The sequence below is a fragment of the Pseudoliparis swirei genome, chromosome 24 (assembly GCF_029220125.1).
Source record: "Pseudoliparis swirei isolate HS2019 ecotype Mariana Trench chromosome 24, NWPU_hadal_v1, whole genome shotgun sequence".
NCBI classification, from domain to species: Eukaryota; Metazoa; Chordata; class Actinopteri; order Perciformes; family Liparidae; genus Pseudoliparis; species Pseudoliparis swirei.
In genome coordinates, this window is record NC_079411.1 from 16,759,082 (window position 1) to 16,778,114 (window position 19,033).

General features: G+C 46.7%; 1 protein-coding gene across 1 annotated transcript in view; it reads right to left on the reverse strand.

Moving 5' to 3' along the window:
- The window catches only part of adgrl3.1 (adhesion G protein-coupled receptor L3.1), a 123,754-nt gene that overhangs the window by 7,764 nt on the left and 96,957 nt on the right, over positions 1 to 19,033 (reverse strand). The window contains exons 15-22 of the mRNA XM_056408932.1: positions 16,923 to 17,099; positions 15,982 to 16,191; positions 10,196 to 10,416; positions 7,672 to 7,738; positions 6,628 to 6,719; positions 3,329 to 3,497; positions 1,763 to 1,942; positions 496 to 589 (exon numbers count right to left, since the gene is read on the reverse strand). Coding sequence (XP_056264907.1) covers positions 496 to 589; positions 1,763 to 1,942; positions 3,329 to 3,497; positions 6,628 to 6,719; positions 7,672 to 7,738; positions 10,196 to 10,416; positions 15,982 to 16,191; positions 16,923 to 17,099 — 1,210 coding nt within the window. The remainder of the gene's footprint in view (positions 1 to 495; positions 590 to 1,762; positions 1,943 to 3,328; positions 3,498 to 6,627; positions 6,720 to 7,671; positions 7,739 to 10,195; positions 10,417 to 15,981; positions 16,192 to 16,922; positions 17,100 to 19,033) is intronic.

Here is a 19,033-nt window from a genome sequence, read left to right on the forward strand (position 1 = left end):
CGCCCCCAGACAGCTATGCTGATGGAATCCATTCTTACAGCAACTTTCTCTTGAGAGGCAGCTCAGAATACAACGAGCTGAACTTTAAAAAGCTGTGTAACTCAGATAGTGAGAAGGACATGCAGTACTTTCCTGCACATTCCTACGACCGCGGGGGAAACGCTACGTTTGAGAATCGGCAACCCGATGCGACACGTTTTTTTGGCTTATAATAAGAAAAAGCATTATTTCTAAAACTTGACACAAATGCTTCAAAAGATGACCCTTAAGAGTCAACCTTTTTGAAGCATGGAGCACCAACAGAAAACTAAGTAGTATTGAGTGATATTCTCAATACTACTCTGTTCTGCTAATGTTCGTCTCTCCAAGAACACAGCACCACTATCAGGAGTGTTTAGGACTTTCCTAAATGACGGTGGTGCAGGAGCATTAATTACATAAAGCAGATATGGTGACAGTGATGAGGATGCGTATGCTGGGCCATCCCGCGGTTACCTCTGTTGAGCGTGGCGGAGCTGTTGATGTCTCCGGTGATGAAGGAGGACTCCTGCTTCCTCACGGTGTCGTTCCACATCCGCCTGATGCGACTCTATACGCGGGAGAAAGGAAGGGAGAGAGAGAGAGAGGGCAAAGGGAAGGAGTGGACAAAAGACAAAGAGGAGGAGCAATAATGAGAGGGGGAAGGAGGAAAAGAAGAAGGAAAAAGGAAGGAAGGAGCGAGAGCAAAGTCAGGGAAGGGAGGACGTGGCGACGCAAGAGGGAGAAGAACCGTGGTCAGAAACGTAATACATGAAGGTGTGACGTGCAAAAAAGGAGGGCAGGTAAGGAAAGCAAAGAGACGGCCAGCAGGAGAGAAACAGGTGAAGAGGGGTGGGGGGAGGGGGGAATAATCACCCGTCAATGCAACTTATACTCCATCTGTCAGCATCGATATGTGAAGGTGTGAGTCAGGGTTTTGGCTGTCTCACTTTCCACGTATTTAAATTTTTAAAAAGGAACAGTGTGTAGCACGCTATGGAACAACATATCCACACCTGTGTTTTAATCAGTGTATAACTGCCAGAAACTCAGAATATGTGGTGTTTGAGTCAGCTTAGAAAAAGTCATCTATATCTAGGCGGGTACATACTGTAAGTACTGTTCTTGTACAGATCTGTTCTAGTCTTCTGACCAATCAAAGTGCGTTAACACTTCATCATTCACCTATTCATACACTGATGGGAGGAGCTAATGTTCCACCTGCACTTCAGCAATAACTAACGTTCACACACCGTAGGCACAGCTACTGGAGCAATATTGGGGTTAAGTGTCTTGCCCAAGGACACATGGACATGGGCTTGCGGAGCCCGGGATCGAACCGCCGATCTGTTGATGGTAGGACGGCCCTGCTCACCGCTGAGCCACAGTCGCACAGCTTAACGTGATCTGGCGGTCGGGATGCTTTTGGAAGCCCAGCACTAAATGGGCTCTGGTGTCTTAATTATTAAAGACACAGGGAGCAGAGAGGCCGCTGTGGTGAGGTGACCCAGATGACCTACACGACACTCCGGTTGACGGGAACCACCCTCGTTACTGTACATGCAATACAATATTTGAAGGGAGGGGGGGGGGGGAGACTAAGGATAATTATGTTGCCCGCTATCTGCAACCTCACCACTAGATGCCACCACAACTTACACACTGTTCCTTTAAACTTCTGCGCAGTGTCGTTTCTCTCTCACCCCCCCCCCCCCCTCCTCCTCATGGCGCTCTCCGGCCTCACCTGAGAGTCTGCCGTGCTGTAGCGTCCAGGTGTGCAGGCAGGTAAGCTCACCTGTGAGCCCGTGGAGTAGCGGCCCGGCGTCCGCGAAGTGGTGGTCTTGCTGGAGGAAGAGATGGACGTCTCCACGCTCTTGCCGCTGCAGCAGTGGGTGCGCAGGCATTTGCCGTACTCTTTGCGCACCTGGGGCGGCGAGAGAGGTGGCGAGGGTTATGGACGGACACGCGGACAAAAAGCACAGGAAGTGACCGACGCTCCAATGTTGGAGACATATTCCTACGATGACGCACCAGAAGAAGTCTGGAACGGCTTAACCTGATTCAGCGACCCCCTTTAACTTCTTGTACTCGAATTCCTTGTGCAAACACGAACTCCATGAAGAAAAAAGATGTGGACATTAGCAGCGTAACTTCATAAACTCCCCCCGCCCGCCCCACCCCCACATACCCACATCAACCCCAAATGTTATTACTGCCACAAATCCATCTGAAATGGACGCGCCCCAGAGGGAGCGTACACACTGAGCATCTGCATTTAGATCCCAATCAAGTTTCGAACAAACATGGCCGTGATTGCTTTTTAACAAGCTGGTCGGACCGGCGGGGCGGCCGCGTGTTTGCCGCGCGCTCTGTTTGAACAGCTGTGCGCTGAGCTGCTCCATGCGTCTTGGGAGAAAAACGCTGTTGGATCGTGGCCAAAGAAAACCTCAGCGCTGTTCTGAGGACATCTCTCTCAGGACACCTGATCCCATGGCCTAACACATACTTAAGTGCATTGCACGCACAAACACACACACACAAGTGCACTTGTTTACTGGTTGTACACTTAAAGAATACAAATCTCGGCGGGGCTGCAGCCAGACAAGAGTATTAAGCATCTGATGAAGCATCTCTCCGTGTCCTCCTCCTCTTCAGTGCTCCCTGACAGTGTGTGGGAGACTCCCAGACATATCTCAGGATGTGTATAGGCCACATGTAATTCAAATACATGTATAACTGAAGTGATACACATGTGTTCACCACTCCTTGAGGCCAACCAAACGCTGAACATATAGAAAGGGGATCATCTTTTTTTCCCTTTTTTTTTTAAGTGAGGTTCAAGAATAAAAATCGTGCATCGAACCACTAACAAAAGAAACATGTTCCCTCGGCCTGTGTCCTGGTTTTGCACCAGCTATTGCATGCATTTTTATTTATTGTAAATGTGTTACCGTAACCTTGGAGTTTCTTCTCTGAAAATCATTCCCCTCTGTAACTACAGGTTTTCTTTGTCATTTTGACCAACCGTGGTCCTACTCTTAATATTAGCCCCGATGTTGTAATTTGTAATTTTTCTGTCGGGGGTACGACAAAAACACTGTTACCTGCGGCCAGGAGGCCAGACAGACAGTTTAACCACAGAGGGAGAAAGTGAGGCCGTCGTTGTGAAAACATGAGAGAATGGAGCAGAGCCGGTGGGGGTTACCGAACAAACCCCTGACAGCTGCCTGGTGTTTGCCCCCCCCTACTCCCACTCCCAGCGCTGATCGCTGCTATCGCGTATGTCTGCGCAGCTTTGTCTCTCGCTCACCTTCTTCTGGAGTATGCAGTGGAAGATGAAGATGAACATGCCCTGCAGGGAGTTGAAGATGGTGAAGAGGTAGGCCATGATGACGGTGCTCTCGTTGATGTACATCAGGCCGAAGGCCCAGGTCAGGCCCAGCAGACACAGTAGGGCTATGGCCCCAATCACCCAGGACCTGGAGGAAGAGGAGACACAAGATGAGACGGAGAACCGACGTCCATGTCACTTAAAAATTCCCACAGTTTTGACATCTGCTACGTCAGATAATACGTTAAGTGCATCTTGCAATTTGAGGCTTTTCCTGGAGCAGAAAAGCTGTTCAGCCAAATTGGGATCACGAGGCGGGAGAAAGTGGGTTCGCGAAGGGTTCACTCGGAGTCCCAACACCACGGATGTGGGATGGAGAAACTCAGCGGGAGGTTTTTGGCCGAAAAGAATCCTGCTCTTACGAAAAAAGGCAGAGAGAGAGGGAGAACAGAGAGAGAACGAGCATCGATACCATCTCAAGAGAGGGAGGCGGAGGTCAGAAGCCAGCTAACGTCAGCTGGATGGGGGCGCTTCTTCCAGAGTTCAATCTGAATTCCATCTCTTTGGAAGGGGTCGGAAGGGGTTTTTTACAGGCAGAAGTGGGTGCTGGAGTCCGTTAGTGTGACTGTAACACTTTAATGGAACGGACTTTAATCTAAGTTTTCAAGGCGGTGAACCTCCATATTTTATAAAGCCTAATATGTAGGAGTGAATCATTAGGGCCAAATGTTAGAGGAATGTGGTCGTGTCGAAGTCTTTCTAAGCGTGTGTGTGTGTGTGTGTGGTCGCACTCGTGTGTGTGGGCTCCACCGGGCAGTAAGTAGAGGGACATTAAAGCCATTATAAATGACATTTCCCCACTAAAGGTCACCATTTTCTAGTCTGCCGAGGCTGCGATGATGGCTGTTAATTTGATTGGTTGACTGGACAACGATCACCTCTCATGCAAAGGATGGGAGCCAAAAAAGGTGGAAGGGAGAGAGAGGAGGGGCCAAGAGGAGGGAAGAGGGTGAGATGTTAGAAGAGTTAGCAGGAAGGAAGAGAGAAAGAGGAGGAGAGTAAGTGAGCGAGACAGCCGGTGATTGATTCCATGTTGCCCTCTGTGGCACCGCTCAGGCGAGACAGAACCTCCAATAAAGCTCGTCTGACGACCCTCTTCGATAAAGGGTACACTCATCCCTCACTTCTCCCCCCTCATCCCTCCATTCTCCCTTTTCCTAACAGCGCAACCCCCCCAGGGCCGTGTCACCTCTCCCGGCACCGTTTCTCCCTCGGTTCACACTATAATATTCTAATATTTCCATAGCGTGTCAGGTTTATGGGTCAGAGGGGGCTCACACATCACACACACGTAATCCATTTCACAAGGCGGGTTAATGGTTAATTTAGGGATATGCTACGGACGAACATGACGACAGGCAAACCGATGAAACACGTCTCCGAGAAGACGTGAAGGCATCGTGGTTGGAGACGGGCCTTACCGCAGCCAATCCACAACAAAGACCACTTGTGGTGGCTTGGAATCAGAAGGAAACAAAAGCAAGAAAGAAAATAATAAGACAAAAAGGGGCACAATGATGATGATGATGATGATGATGATGATGATTAAATGAACCACAATAAGGACATGACTAATGTAGTGAAATAGATAAAAATTTACTCAGCCTTTCGTGTACTCAAAAAGACAAACGAAAGTCATTAAAAACGGAGGAAATAAAATGCGTCATGATCTTTCATCGGGGCCTTTTCTTTTTGATTGAACTCCCCCTGCTCTCGCATAAAAGCGAAGATCAGATGGTTTCACGAAACTTTCTTCCCGCTTGGAAGTCCAACTCCTGACTGCCGTCTTTAAATATACATTCAGCAGTAATATATAAATGACAGATCAGACGGGGTGAGCCACTCCGTGATTCACATGACAGATTCCGAGCGGTGCCTCGGTCGGGCGTCTAAAGCCACAGCATACGGTTTGAATTAGGCCTTTTGTCTCCGGCTGCACTGGAAGGAGACACAACACGGTCCTGATTGGTTAGCTCAGCAGACAAGAGTTCAGTGGGAATGAAGTCATATTTCTGTTCTTGGAGGGCGCTGTGAGAAATGACATGACTGGGAATAACAACGTGATTGATTCAATGAGGAGCATCTTGAACTGATGACAGACAAAAGGCTGCTTCATGTTGTCGCTAACAGACAAAAATAATAAAGAAAGAAATAGGATGTCGATCATTGGATTTAAAGGAACAGTCTGACATTTGGGGAAAAGTTCTTGCTGAGAGTTTGATGAGATGATGGAAGTCTTAAGTCTGCGAGATACATAAGAAGTTGGAGTCAGCAGTTTTGTTGAACATAAAACACTGGAAACGGCTTACTATTAACATGTTATATTGTGTTTCTTTGATTAGTTCAGAAACTTAAGTGTAAAAACAATAATTTGCTATTTTAGGTGAGGGCAGGGCTGTTCCTCTCCCGGCTAACATATAATCTGGCACATAATCTCCCATAAATCAACCACTTGTTTTTAATCTTTGATTACTTGTGCAGATGAAACAAACGGGATACAACACGTTCAATAATGAGTTTACAAGATATGTCCTGCCAGGGGGAAGCCAATGCAGAAGTGTCCATAGCATTCTGTCTCCTGGCCATCAGGGGGCGACTCCTCTGGTTGCAAAAAGAAGTCAGATTGTATAGAAGTCAATGTAGAAATTGACTCTACTTATCTTTTGATTTATTCCCTCAGTGCACATTGTAAACATGACTCACTATCCAGTCTGAGAGTTGCCCTCGTTTTCTTCTTAGAACTTTAACTCTTTCACAACGTGTTTACACTTCATGAAGGTTTCTGGGCGCATAATTTACCTCCACCCTCTACTTCACTGGTTGCATAACAAGAAGATGGCAACGGACAAAAACCAAGAACAGGAGGCTTCAGAACATGGAAAGTCCCCAAACCAACGTCACAGCGACTACACGTCCGCTCCTTCTGTCCAGTGTTTGATTCTGACAGTGTTTGGCCAGATGTGTAACCTGTTTCCAGTCTTTATGCTAAACTAAGCTAACATACGGCGGGCTATATCTGTACAGACAGGCACGAGAGTCCTCTCTATGATATAACTCTCAGCAAGAAAGCAAACTAGTCTATTTCCAAAAATGGTGAATTATTCCTTTAACTCCCACACACAAGCATGCATAATAATAATAATAATTATAATAAAAAAATAAAAAATAAAAAATAAATAATAATAATAATAATAACTGCATGCGTACATGCTACTTACTTGATATTGTCCAGACATCCAGAGTCTGGTTTGAGAATGGCCGTGTGATGGAACATCTTATAAAGAGCGATGCCGAGGAAGATTACATTCAGCTGAAACACACAAGCGCACAACTTAATATTCTGCAGGAACAAGCCTAATTAAAGACACAATGTCACAACACTCACACACACACACACACACACACACACACACACACACACACAGAGTATACATATCCTTTTGTTTCCCGCCATCCAGCAGTAATTGGCTCGGGGACACAATATCAGCCCACAATCAACAGACCTTTATATGCTCAAAATACTGCAGCTCGAGCACGGGGGGCTGGTGGCTGGGGTGGAGCACATCAGTCATTAAATCCATCGAGGATCGTCGTGACAACAGAAAATCTAATCCAACCTGGTAATCTTAGCCTTATCGGCCTGGTAACGCACAGATAAAGGCGGTCTGACAATGGCTGTGTGGGTTACAGCGGGCGTCTCACCTGCACCGCTGCCACTTGGATCAGCGATGGCCTGCCTGACATTTCCACACAAAAAAATAAAATACAAATGCAGAGTGTCGGCGTACATGCTGACATTCACCTAATTGGGAACATGTCCTTGTTGCTTTCGTTCTCTCCCACACAAACGTTGCTTTTCAGACATTCATTCGTCGGTCTGTCTTTATGAGGGCCGCTCCTCAGAACGGTTTGCCAACCCGTTGATATGAAAGGAAAATGGTCAAACTGAGCTCCTTCCTCCTCCTCATGCTGTGTGGCGGGCTGCCTCGCAATAAAGTAGCCAGGCCCGGGGGGGGAGGAAGCACGGTGCCTGGATCAGCAAATAAGTGGCAACATGACTCCTGGAGAGTTCTTATCGTGATCTGCCATTTTTTTTGCGCTTGATCTCCTTCCGAAGGTTTCCCAGCTCGTTGGAAGGCGCGCCCACTCGAGAGTTAATCCACGAGCGGGATTTATTCAAATTGACATGTGACATCCCTTCTGTTTCTATGTCTACCATGTGGGTGTGTGTGTATGTGTGTGTGTGTGTGTGTGTATCTCACCATAATGATGAGCGTAGCAGGGCCTATAAAGCTCCAGATAAAGTACGTGTCCAATCGCAGCCAGCACCTAGAGAGACAGAGACAAGGAGAGAGAGAAACAGAGAGAGAGAGGGAGAATTTAAGAACATGTCTCCGGATGGATGTAGGGTAACAAGGATTTACCATCGGAGGACAGGGCATGCATCATAGTGACACACACGCACACACACACACACACACACACACACACACACACACACACACACACACACACACACACACACACACACACACACACACACACACACACACACACACACACACACACACACACACACACACACACACACACACACACACACACACAGGTGGCAAGGAGGGAGGGAGGGAAGTAGCACATCACATTTTACGCCATTAATCAAATAAATCACGATGGAGGGAGGACACAAGAAAAAAGTGAGAAGAAAGTTGTGGGATGAAGTGAACAGACTAAACGCACATTACACAGGGAGGGGAGGTGGAGGAGCGCCTGTGATAAATTCACCTTTACTTCCCCCCCTTAGGGCACATATATATGTATACGACACCGCCATCATCCCCGCGATCGCAAAAATGTGACGCGATGGCGGTCATTTGAATAGTGAGTTATGAATGCAGCCCTCGCACATCACAGGGGCTATTTATGGAGTCTGGGAATGAGCGGAGGGGGAGGTTAAAGGAAAGGGGGGCATGAACACACACACACACAAGATATACTAAATAAGAAGATATACTGCCCTATGCTAAATCATATCATCCAAACATCTTTGCTCGTCAGTCGCAGTAAGCAGGGGAGTATACGCCCCCCCCCTGAGTGCCCTCCACTGAGGTCAGACCTAACGGCGTGCAGTGGGAAAGGCGCGGAGAGAGAAGAAGAAGAAAAAAGCCGCTGGAGCAGAAATGGCCGACTGATTCATGACCAACTGCTTTTGCATTATTAATCTTTCAATTTCCAGCACATTAGAGAGCCCTCCATTACGGGTCCCCGGCCGTGTCACTGAATCCTCCATTAGGGCTCCTTTGCGAAGTCACTGCCACCTTCATTAAGGGACTCAGCGCCACTGGCTAATAAGTGGGAGAGGGCGGGGGCGCGGGGGGTGCGTTATGCGACGAGGTGACACAGCAGGCATGGCAGATGATATTTCCAGAGGTTTTTGTCTCATGTCAGACGTGACGAGCGGGTCATTTTCATGGGTGGGTGGAGGGGGGGCTGGACCGATGAGTGATTCATAAAACTTATTCCCGGATTTAACTTTTTTCCGTCCGATGCGGACATTACGGGAAGAAAATGGATTGCTTGGGTGAATTTTGGAATTTCTTTTCATGTTCTGCCTTATATCCTTTTTTTCACTCCCACTGATTTGAGTGTGACTATGTTATTTTCACCAAACACATCACGCCATCGCTTTTTTTCACGCCAAACCACAGCTACTGTCTCAAGGCAAGTATCCAAGTCTGTTAGCTAATGGCACGCCGTCTGATTATTCATCCCGAGCTTGGCATTCAGACGCTCATGTTTTAGTGATTAGCGCCATGATGAAATATTGATCAAAGTGGCATACGGATTGGCTTGACGGTTAAACAGTGCTAACTCCCCCCCTCCCTCCACACGCCTTCAAAACTAAGATCCGATGTGTACCTTAGCGGAGAGCCACCAGGTCTGAAGTACAAAAGGCCTCACAGAGCACGTGAATCATTGAAGTCCTATAGTGTGCTGTCATTATTTAATTTGTTCAATTCTTCCGCTTTCTATACTGAGCCGCTCATTTAAGTCATTGAGGGGGGGGGGAGAAGTGTTTGCAAGTTTTGCAACGCAACATCCACATTGGTTACGTCCCCCATTAGTCCTTATGATTTCACGCAATCCCGGAAAAAAGAGCATCATGTGCATGATGTCCGGAACATACATATGCAAATCTTTTTTTTTCTTTCCCATGAGAACCCCCCCCGGACCAAATAGCGCCGTGGAAGGTTTGCGCATGTGAAAGGCGTATTACGGTAACCCCGGTGTATTTATAGGCGGTCTATTATGCATGTGCTTCGTCCTTCTCTTGGATCCGCTGTGTGTCTCGGGGTTGGACAAGTCGAACATGCATGAATACCGTCTTAATGCGTCTGCCCACCAGTAGGGCGGGGAGCTAGTGTGGATGTGTACACACAACCCCATCACTCTTTTTTTCCACCCGTCCCTCCATTCTCACTTTTATTTTTTTCTCCCTCAATCTCCTCCACTGCACCCCCTTCCTTCCCACCTTGTACATCCTTCCATATTCACATAGTGTCACTGCTGTGCACACGCAGGCACTCTGCGGCGCATCATCCTCTGCTTGTCCGCATCCCCCCCCCCCCACACCCCCACACACACCTCTCTCCTCCGCCTCGCCGTATTGACTCCTCAGAAGTGCCTCAGCTCGCCGAGTCCACTTTGGCAGCCAAAATGACAGCAGGCACTCCAGCCTCCCCCCCTCCCCCTTTTCTCTCCCTTCACGCTCTCCTCTCTCCTTACACTCGGTCGGTGCCGTAGCTCCTGTAGTCCACTGCCGCGGAGACGGCCACTATGACAGCAGGCACGCCGTAGCCTGCCAGGTAGAAGTACTTAGTCCTGGAGTGTTCGCTCTCGAACACCTCCACCAGCATGATGTAGAGCTGCACCCCTTCCAGGAACATCCAGGTGAAGGCTGCCAAGAAGAAGAAATGGAGCAGGGCCGCGAAGACCGCACAGGCAATCTGTTGAGAGAGAGAGAGAGAGAGAGAGAGAGAGAGAGAGGGAGAGAGTGGGAGGAGAGGATTTAAAACACTTCACACAAGAAATGCACAGGAAGAATTTCTTCCGAGTCAGTTAGAAAGTAGAACTAAATAAATACACAAACAGTGCGGGTGATAATAAAGTAATAATTGATCACGTTAAGAGACGGAAATGTGAGGGATTAACATGTGCGTCGCAGAGACAGCCGAGGGAAGGGATAAGGCAAATAGAAAGGGGAACTCACGATCATCGCACAGTAAAATGACAATTACGGGTGACAGACGGACTCAACATCGCTTTTTAGATAGCGACGTTAGTTGAGGCTCCCCCCCCCCCCCCCCACCCCTTCACATTTCACTCGGAGTCCTCCAAGAAGATAAATGAGGAAATAGAAGTGACAAGTCGGTGCCGCCGCTGATTGTCCACATTTCAAACGGAAGTGGCAAAGCACTTCTTTCAAAATGGGCCGAGAGAGAAGGAGAGAAGAATGGGAGGGGGGGGGGGGGACTTCGACGATGATGAAAAAACAATGTGATATTTATTTGTTTGCCATTTTTCAATGTCAACGATGAACAAAACTGAGTGGAACTACGGCAAAAATGACTCAGCGGCTCGGCGTGAAAGAGACGAAGCACTCACAAAATGTGGCACATTGTTGGGAAAGGGGGTTTTATGCCATCATTAGTGCTGAACCGTATGTTTTAAGTGAGCTAAATGATCATAATACTGTGAGCTCATTGTCCAATATGTATATATATATATATATATATAAAATTTAAAAAAAGATTGTATCATTGGTACCCACCTGTACCGAGCAAGGGTGACACCTGAAAGTGAGTAAGTGGCTCTTTAAATGGCATTGTTAGGAGCCAGTGGAAAGTGTCGGATGAAATGAATGTGAACGAGTTAGAGAGGCGGATGATCAAATTCAGTTTCCTGAATGTATAAAAAAAAGGGAAAAAAAGAGAAACACAGAGCAGTAAAGAGATGAGCAGCGGTGGGAAAGAAATGAGAGCCGGATATCAAACCTGAAACCGCGTTGACAACGTTGGCAACAGGATGGGAAGAAAAAAGAGGGTCTGCGTAAGAAAAGCAGGCGGGTAGAGAATGAGTGGCGAGATGCGGCCCGTCACGTATATGTGGCATCGACAGAGTCTCTCCTACGTCTCACCGAGAGCCGACCGGCAGACTTTCATGAGTGAGGGGCTCGCAGCGAGAGACAATTAGCTAGTATCTGAGAGACAATGAGTTTAGGGGGCGAGGAAGTGACTCATTTCCATTTCTAATGATCGCACAGTGTGGCGTACACACACAGAGGCGCGCGCACACATTCACACGCAGGTAAGAAAGAAAAAATAAAATGAGTGGCTGCTTATGCAAAGTCATTTCATCTTTCCCTCCTGGAATTACAGGCTAAACCGTCTGCGAGTGACGCCTAAGATATTAATGGGGGTCACAAAGAAGTCACCAGTAATTAACGTCACACACAAGTACGGCGGCGCACGCACATGTGACGCCACATGATCCCTCTCACACACACACAAACACACACACACACACACACCAATATACTCAGACGGAGAGTTAAGCGAAACTCAAGGTCAAAACGAGTAAATGATGTTTTGTCCTGAAGGCTTCAGATGGTCTCAGGGATTTGGCCCTTAGCACTTCCTGCCTCAGAGACTCACAGTCCGTTATGATTCACACATGAAACAAAGGCTAAAGCACTCGGATGTGAACAATGTCCAACACTGCCTTGTGTCCGGTCTGACCATGACGGCACACATCAAGGTGTCCTACATTACATGTGGATTACGGTTGGGTGACCTTGCCCAGTGGAATTAAAGGAAAATGTCTAATCTCAGAATCGGACCCATATGACTTTTGTGTTTGCATCCAAGTGGTGGACTCAAGGTTTGCCCTAATGTTCGAAAGAAATACAGCAAACGTGCCCTCTTGGATACCCCTATTGTCGATATGAGGAAGTGCCTTCTTGGATGCCCTTTCAGTTGAGAAAACACGATGCGGGGCCCTCTCGGCTGCTCCTACGGTAGTTAAACATGAGGAAGTGCCCTCTAGGGCCCCCTTCCAGTGGAGAAAATATGATTAAGTTCCCTTTAGCATGCCCCTATAGTAGATAACGCATGGTAGAGTGCTCATTAGGATGCTCTAACAGTGGAGAAAATATGATGAAGAGCTGTCCAAGGTTCCTTTCCAGTGGAGAGAACAAGATGTCGTGCACTAATGGGTGCCTTTAATGGAGAAAATGTGGTGCAGTACCGTAACATAGTGCCCTACATGCTAGCAAATGTTCTGCATTCTGGTGCCCCACCACATGCAGCTGATGCACTTTTTATTTAATTTGTTCCTGCCCCAGACCCTCAGACAGCCTCAGTCCCCCACTGGTTCATAACATTGAATGCGAACCATACGGATGACACTGGAAAGCAGTCCACGTGCATGCTGGGGGTCGAGCCAAACCGGCACTGTGCATCATTACGGACAGAGCTCGGCATCGGTTGGATCTTTCCCCTCAAAGCACAATATTTCTGTTTTGGTTCCTCCTCATCTTCCGCGTTTTTTGAGTCGCAAAAAACTGAACGCAATTCCGCACGAGTATCAGAGGTCATGCATCATTAACCGTAATAGAAAGTCCAATCTGCTCCAGTTCGGGAGTGAAACGTAGAAAGTGAGCAATTAGGTGAAAACTAGTGAAGTCATTTTTGCTTCTTTTCTTCTTCTCTTTTTGCACAGGCCTCAATGACTGCAGAGAGCAGCACCAATGATGTCATCAAATTGAATCCACTTAAACCAGTCAACCCGCTACTCTAAAGGAGGTACCGAACAACCGCCCAGTGCATGGAGATGTGGAGCATGCGGCCGTCATGAACAGGCTTTTCTTGAGTCCATATAGCTGACTCAGAAGAATGAGGATCATTGAATTACTTCCTTGACATTTTGATGCACACAATGACACGCAGTCAATTCAGAGTGACACAGAGACCAATAAATAACACCAAGGTCAGTCTGAATGTCAACATGCATCATCTGAACTGGCCGTGCGCGGCTCGTGACTCGTGTACAACACACCGCTGTATGCAAGCTCAGGTTTTGAGGAATCTAATTTATTTCTGTCACACATTCCATGTGTGCATTATAAATACTATACTACTAATGCGTTATTAACTAATAATTACTAAATTATTATTAATGAGTAACTATAATTACTCAGTACCTGCTTGAGTAATAAGCCCTGCTCAATATTCAGAATCATTTATAACAATAATCCACAAAAATTATAAAGCATGTAATGACTTAACATGTATACATTGTTATTTTATAATGGCTGTTTTCTCAATAACATTTTTTTCTTTCTACCTAATAAATACATAATTATTTAAGGTACAAATTATTTTTTAAAGTGTATCATATGTTGCTCTTGCATAGGTTTCATTATGTAATTTTGGTTGGAAAATTCTGTATCAGTGCTTATAACCTTACTATCACGACAGTGCCATAAGCAAAGTAGAACGCATAAAAAGTGTGTTATTACGTTATTATTATACTAGGTAATGCTCTAGGTCTGTGATGTGTGCACACTTTCCGGTCTTGTGTGAAACTCTAATATCAACGGTCAAACACAGGTTGAACTCCTCTTCCCTGGCAAGAGATAGACTGCAGCTTCTTTAGCCTGAAGGGGGGCAGCGCAGCATAAACATCAGCTAAGCTGCAACAAAGCAAATACACAAGCCTCACTGCCTTATCCAGCCAATGAGGAAGTCTCTGTAATATGCACTGTGCATTGTACATCTCTTCCTCTGCAACTGGGGACTCCAAAGAACAGGCAACCCTGCATATTTAGGTCAACTTGCCAGTCAGGGAGTCTAACAACCTGACTGTGCGAGTAATAATGTCAGAGCAATGCTGTCGTCTGCTCTTCTGCCTTTTGTCGGCAATCTTCACTGTGAAGTGGTTTATCTGAGGGGGGGCTCTAACGCCCAGTACAGTGATGATGTCACGGGAAACTGAGCATGCGCAGTGCAAACAATAACAGCAGAAGTTGCATGATTCAGTCTAGTTAGAATATAAATAAATCCTTTTTTACCTCTCAGAGAGGAAATTCTGTTTTTTTCTGTTTATTCCTGGAACACTTGAATGTGGCAAATCTGCCGTTTCTTAAACATTGACTGCAACCGCTTCCTCTGCCAACGATGCAGTACGACCGGTGCTGTTGGTCAGTGGACAGTCACACTAAGCCCGTGCCAACACAGCATGAGTAAAAACACTTTGAAATGCAGCCTGTGTGCAGAAGATTCGCTTGTATTGTATCTATTGCACAGGTGTCAAAGACAAGGCCCGCGGTCCGAATACGGCCCGCCACGTCATTGTAAGTGGCCTGTGACGATTTGAAAGACATATGATCACCTTTTCTTTAAAAAATGTAGGAAAAAAATCCTGTGCTTTTATTTTAAAGGTCATTTTTTTTTGCCATCTGTTCACCCTCCTTCATGCTGCGTTCACACCAAAAGAGAAGCGAATTCTCGCATTGCATTACTCGCTTGAGTTTTCTCGCCGGACTATTCGTGATCCTTCGCTTCATTTTGCACAAGAAGCACCGGAGAGGCGGCGTGGCTTATCGCCATAAAAACAGTGTATTATGGACGAAATAAGGATTATTTCTACATGTATTGCAAGTCCCACAAACGTCGGACTATCAATCCCACGTGTCTCAGTTCATAATATTAATATTATATATTATGTATAATATTATCTGTAGCCGCATACAGCTTCTCCGGGAACTGCGTCTGGATGACGGCCGCTTCCAGACGATCAACTTATCCTCCATAGTTTCTGATTCAACAACAGCATGACGTCAGTGATGTCAGGCGGAGCTGATTGGCTGTAACATCACAGCCTCACACACTTATTTCGCCTGAAATATTCAGCGTGTGTGAATGAGGCACATTTTTTGCGTTGTGTCATCCAGCGGTAATGACGCGTTAATCACATCCAGACGCGTCTGTGCATTAACTTGTATTAAAAACATCCCCAGTTCTTATAGTTTATCAGTTTATAATTGACTGTAAAAGGGAACATTACTAACTAGTTGTTTTGTGAACGCTGTGATATTCTCAACTATTCTTAAGACCAGTATAGAACCATTACCCCAGATCTAAGCTTTGAACAAAGTTAATGTAATAAAATGCTTTTGATCTTTGATACGGTAATGTGGGTTATAATAAATATAATTAAATGGATTTATATATAATATTAGAGAAATTTGATTCTATATTTACATTGATATAAAATGCATGTACAATATGTGTACACTCGAATAAACAATTGAATGCAAAGACGGTTATTTAACAATATGCTCGGGAGTAGTTATTATAGAGTGTTACAGATACAACCGGCCCTTTGAGGGCTGCCATGATGCTGATGTGGCCCACGGTGAACATGAGTTTGACTCCCCTGATCTATTGCATCCCAATAACGATGGGCTGTCCACGGCTCCCAGTCAAAGGGATAAGTCAACGTCTGCCTACCGGTTGATCGGCCCTGTTGATCCCCACCAGGAACAGCGACTCGGCGATGAAGAGGCTGATGCAGAGGTTCTTGTGGATGGTGTTGCGGTCGCTCTGCAGCCCGCGGAAGAAGCAGAAGGTGAAGATGCAGATGAGCAGGCACACCAGCGACAACAGGATCCCCACCCACGTGATGACGTCCAGGAGCAGGTCGTGCATGCTGTCCGCTTTCTGTGGCGAGAGAAGAGCTGCTTGTGGATTATTGCATCCGGGGCTCTGCTGTAAACATACGCGAGTCATGCTGTTGGAACATACTGCAGGAACAGACAACTCTTCCATCACCCCATCCCCCCATCCCCTCCCCTGACTGCGGTCTGTGGCTGAGTGTCGCCGAGTGTTCACGGCCACAGCGCCACGCTGCGTTGCACAGGTGTGTCGGCCCTATCCATCAAAGTCCTCCGCAACCTGGCAGGCGGAGCAATGTCCATCACAGCGGCGCAACAAAGGAGAGGAGACAAAGAAGGCTTATCCTTTGAGCGGCGGGGGAGAATACGGTTTTCATCCGACGCCCACAGAGGCTCATGGATAGCAAAATAAATGGGCCCACTTTCACCTTCCCCATGTTCACTAGAGAATAGGACCTGTCACTGAATGTTTGAAGTACATTTATGTTTATTTTTTGGGAAAACCCAATTGTCAACATTTGGCTTGACAAATCAATTGTGAAAAGTTCCTCCTGCCAAGTATGATTACTGAGTACTGGAGAGTCTGCAGAGGTCTAATCTATTTTCCAGATGTTGTGGTCTCTTTCTTTTCCTTCCTCCCCCAGCACCCTTTCTTTTCTTTTCCCTTTTCTGTTTTAGACCAGCCTTTTGCCAGCCACCGCTCATCGAATGATGAACAGCTGACCCTTTGATCCCGCCCATCCCCGGTCCGGAAGGCGGCGCAGAACGAACGCCTACCTTCACCTCCACGTGGGCCATGAGCACCGCAAAGCTGGTGAGGTGTGTGCAGGAGCAGCTGGTGTGTGTGCGGTTGGTGGCCAGCAGACGACAGTCCTGGGTAGACCAGATTCCCATCATGGTACGCTTGGAGTAGCTCCAGAACGAACAGTTGGGATTGAAGTTCTCCTCCGAATGCTGGGGGTTGAGGGAGGAGGGAGAAAAGCAGAAAAGGAACAATTGAGAGAGAGGGACAAAAGGGAGGAGGGGTGAGAAGGGTGAGGGTGGTGAGCGGGGAGGAAGAGAACGGTTACTTAGTCATGGGGGAGGTGGGAGGTAGAAAAGATGGAGCGTTGGGAGAGCCAAGGAAGGTGCGAAAATGGTGGGAGGAATTGATGGAGAAAGGGAGGGAGTGGAAGGAACACGGAGAGGGGAGTCAAGCACACACAACAACAAAGCAACAAACAGAAGGGACAGAACGCAGCAACAAATAAACACAGAGCCACGGCAGGAGGCGCCGCGTCCGTGATTGCTGGGTGAGATTCTGAAGTGGAGGAGCCGCTTGTGTTGTGTAAGCTGATGGAGCCGTGTTTGTGTGTGTGTGTGTGTGTGTGTGTGTCTGGTTTGTGAAGTTACTCTCATGGATTTCTTTGCTGCCAATGAGCTGGATCGCCAACTGGATCAACATTTGCCTGGTGAATGAGCAACACCACAGAAAAGTGTGGCGTCGAGCACCGCAACTCGCTCAGCGTGAAGCGACGAGGGGGCCGTGCCGCCTGCAGTGGGGGCGGGGGGGGGGGGCTGCTCCTGTGCCAAGCAGTGTCAAAGCAAGTCTTATTTCAGAGACGTGCAAGTCGGCCGTGTTTTAACATTGTATTCTAAAAGGTTGATTAATTCTTTACAATTTTTTTTTTTTTTTTAACTTAACCACGACCTATACTATGATAGATACCATCCTATATTTAATTAGTATATCCGAGTAAGTCATGCCCACAGCTATTAAAAGAAATTGAAAAATGTCCTAATTTGTGTGAGTCGGTCAGTCTCAAGTGGAGTCCGGTAAAGGATTCAGTTATTCAGAATTGTTGTTGCTAAAGACCAAAGACAACAGAGCATTTGTCCGTTGCTCTGTGCTTTCCGACTTCCCCGACCTGTCTGGGGCACTTAAACTGAGCCGACTCATAACCTAATCCCAGAACAGTGAATAGTGTATTTGCCGGGAACTATTCTCAGCTGTGGATTAACACACATTTGGTGCTCTGGTGAGTATTTATAGCACCAGAACGGCATGTGTGAAATTGAATCAAAATGCGCCAGTGCCCCGCAATTCCTTCTCAATAAGGAACAAGTCAACCAGTTCCACTGTGTGCCATATTTGTGTGTATGTACACTACCGTTCAAAAGTTTGGGGTCATCCAGACAATTTTGTGTCTTCCATGAAAACTCACTTTTATTTATCAAATGAATTGAAAATTGAATAGAAAATATAGTCAAGACATTGACAAGGTTAGAAATAATGATTAATATTTGAAGTATTAATTTTGTTCTTCAAACTTCAAGCTCAAAGGAAGGCCAGTTGTATAGCTTATATCACCAGCATAACTGTTTTCAGCTGTGCTAACATAATTGCACAAGGGTTTCTAATCAGACATTAGTCTTCTAAGGCGATTAGCAAACACAATGTACCATTAGAACACTGGAATGATAGTTGATGGAAATGGGCCTCTATACACCTATGGAGATATTTCATTAGAAACCAGACGTTTCCACCTAGAATAGTCATTTACCACATTAACACTCAGTGCGTTTACATGCAATCGAATTATTGGCTTAGTCGGACTGAAATCGAATTATCCGTTTCATGTAAACACCTTAGTCGGACTATGTGCGGTCCGACTTCGGTCCGATTAACACCCCTGGATAGCTCGGTCCGATCCAGTTGATAATTCGACTCTCGCGGCATGTAACGGTGAATTCGATTCGGAACTGGACTTTGCGTCTTTGCGCATGCTCGAGATCCCGCCGCCCTCCTCCCTCCCATGTCGTGACCCGGAAGTCGAAAGAGACGATAAATTAAATTATCCGTGTACCTTGACGGCGTCTTCTCTCCATTATCAACTCAGCCAATAGCG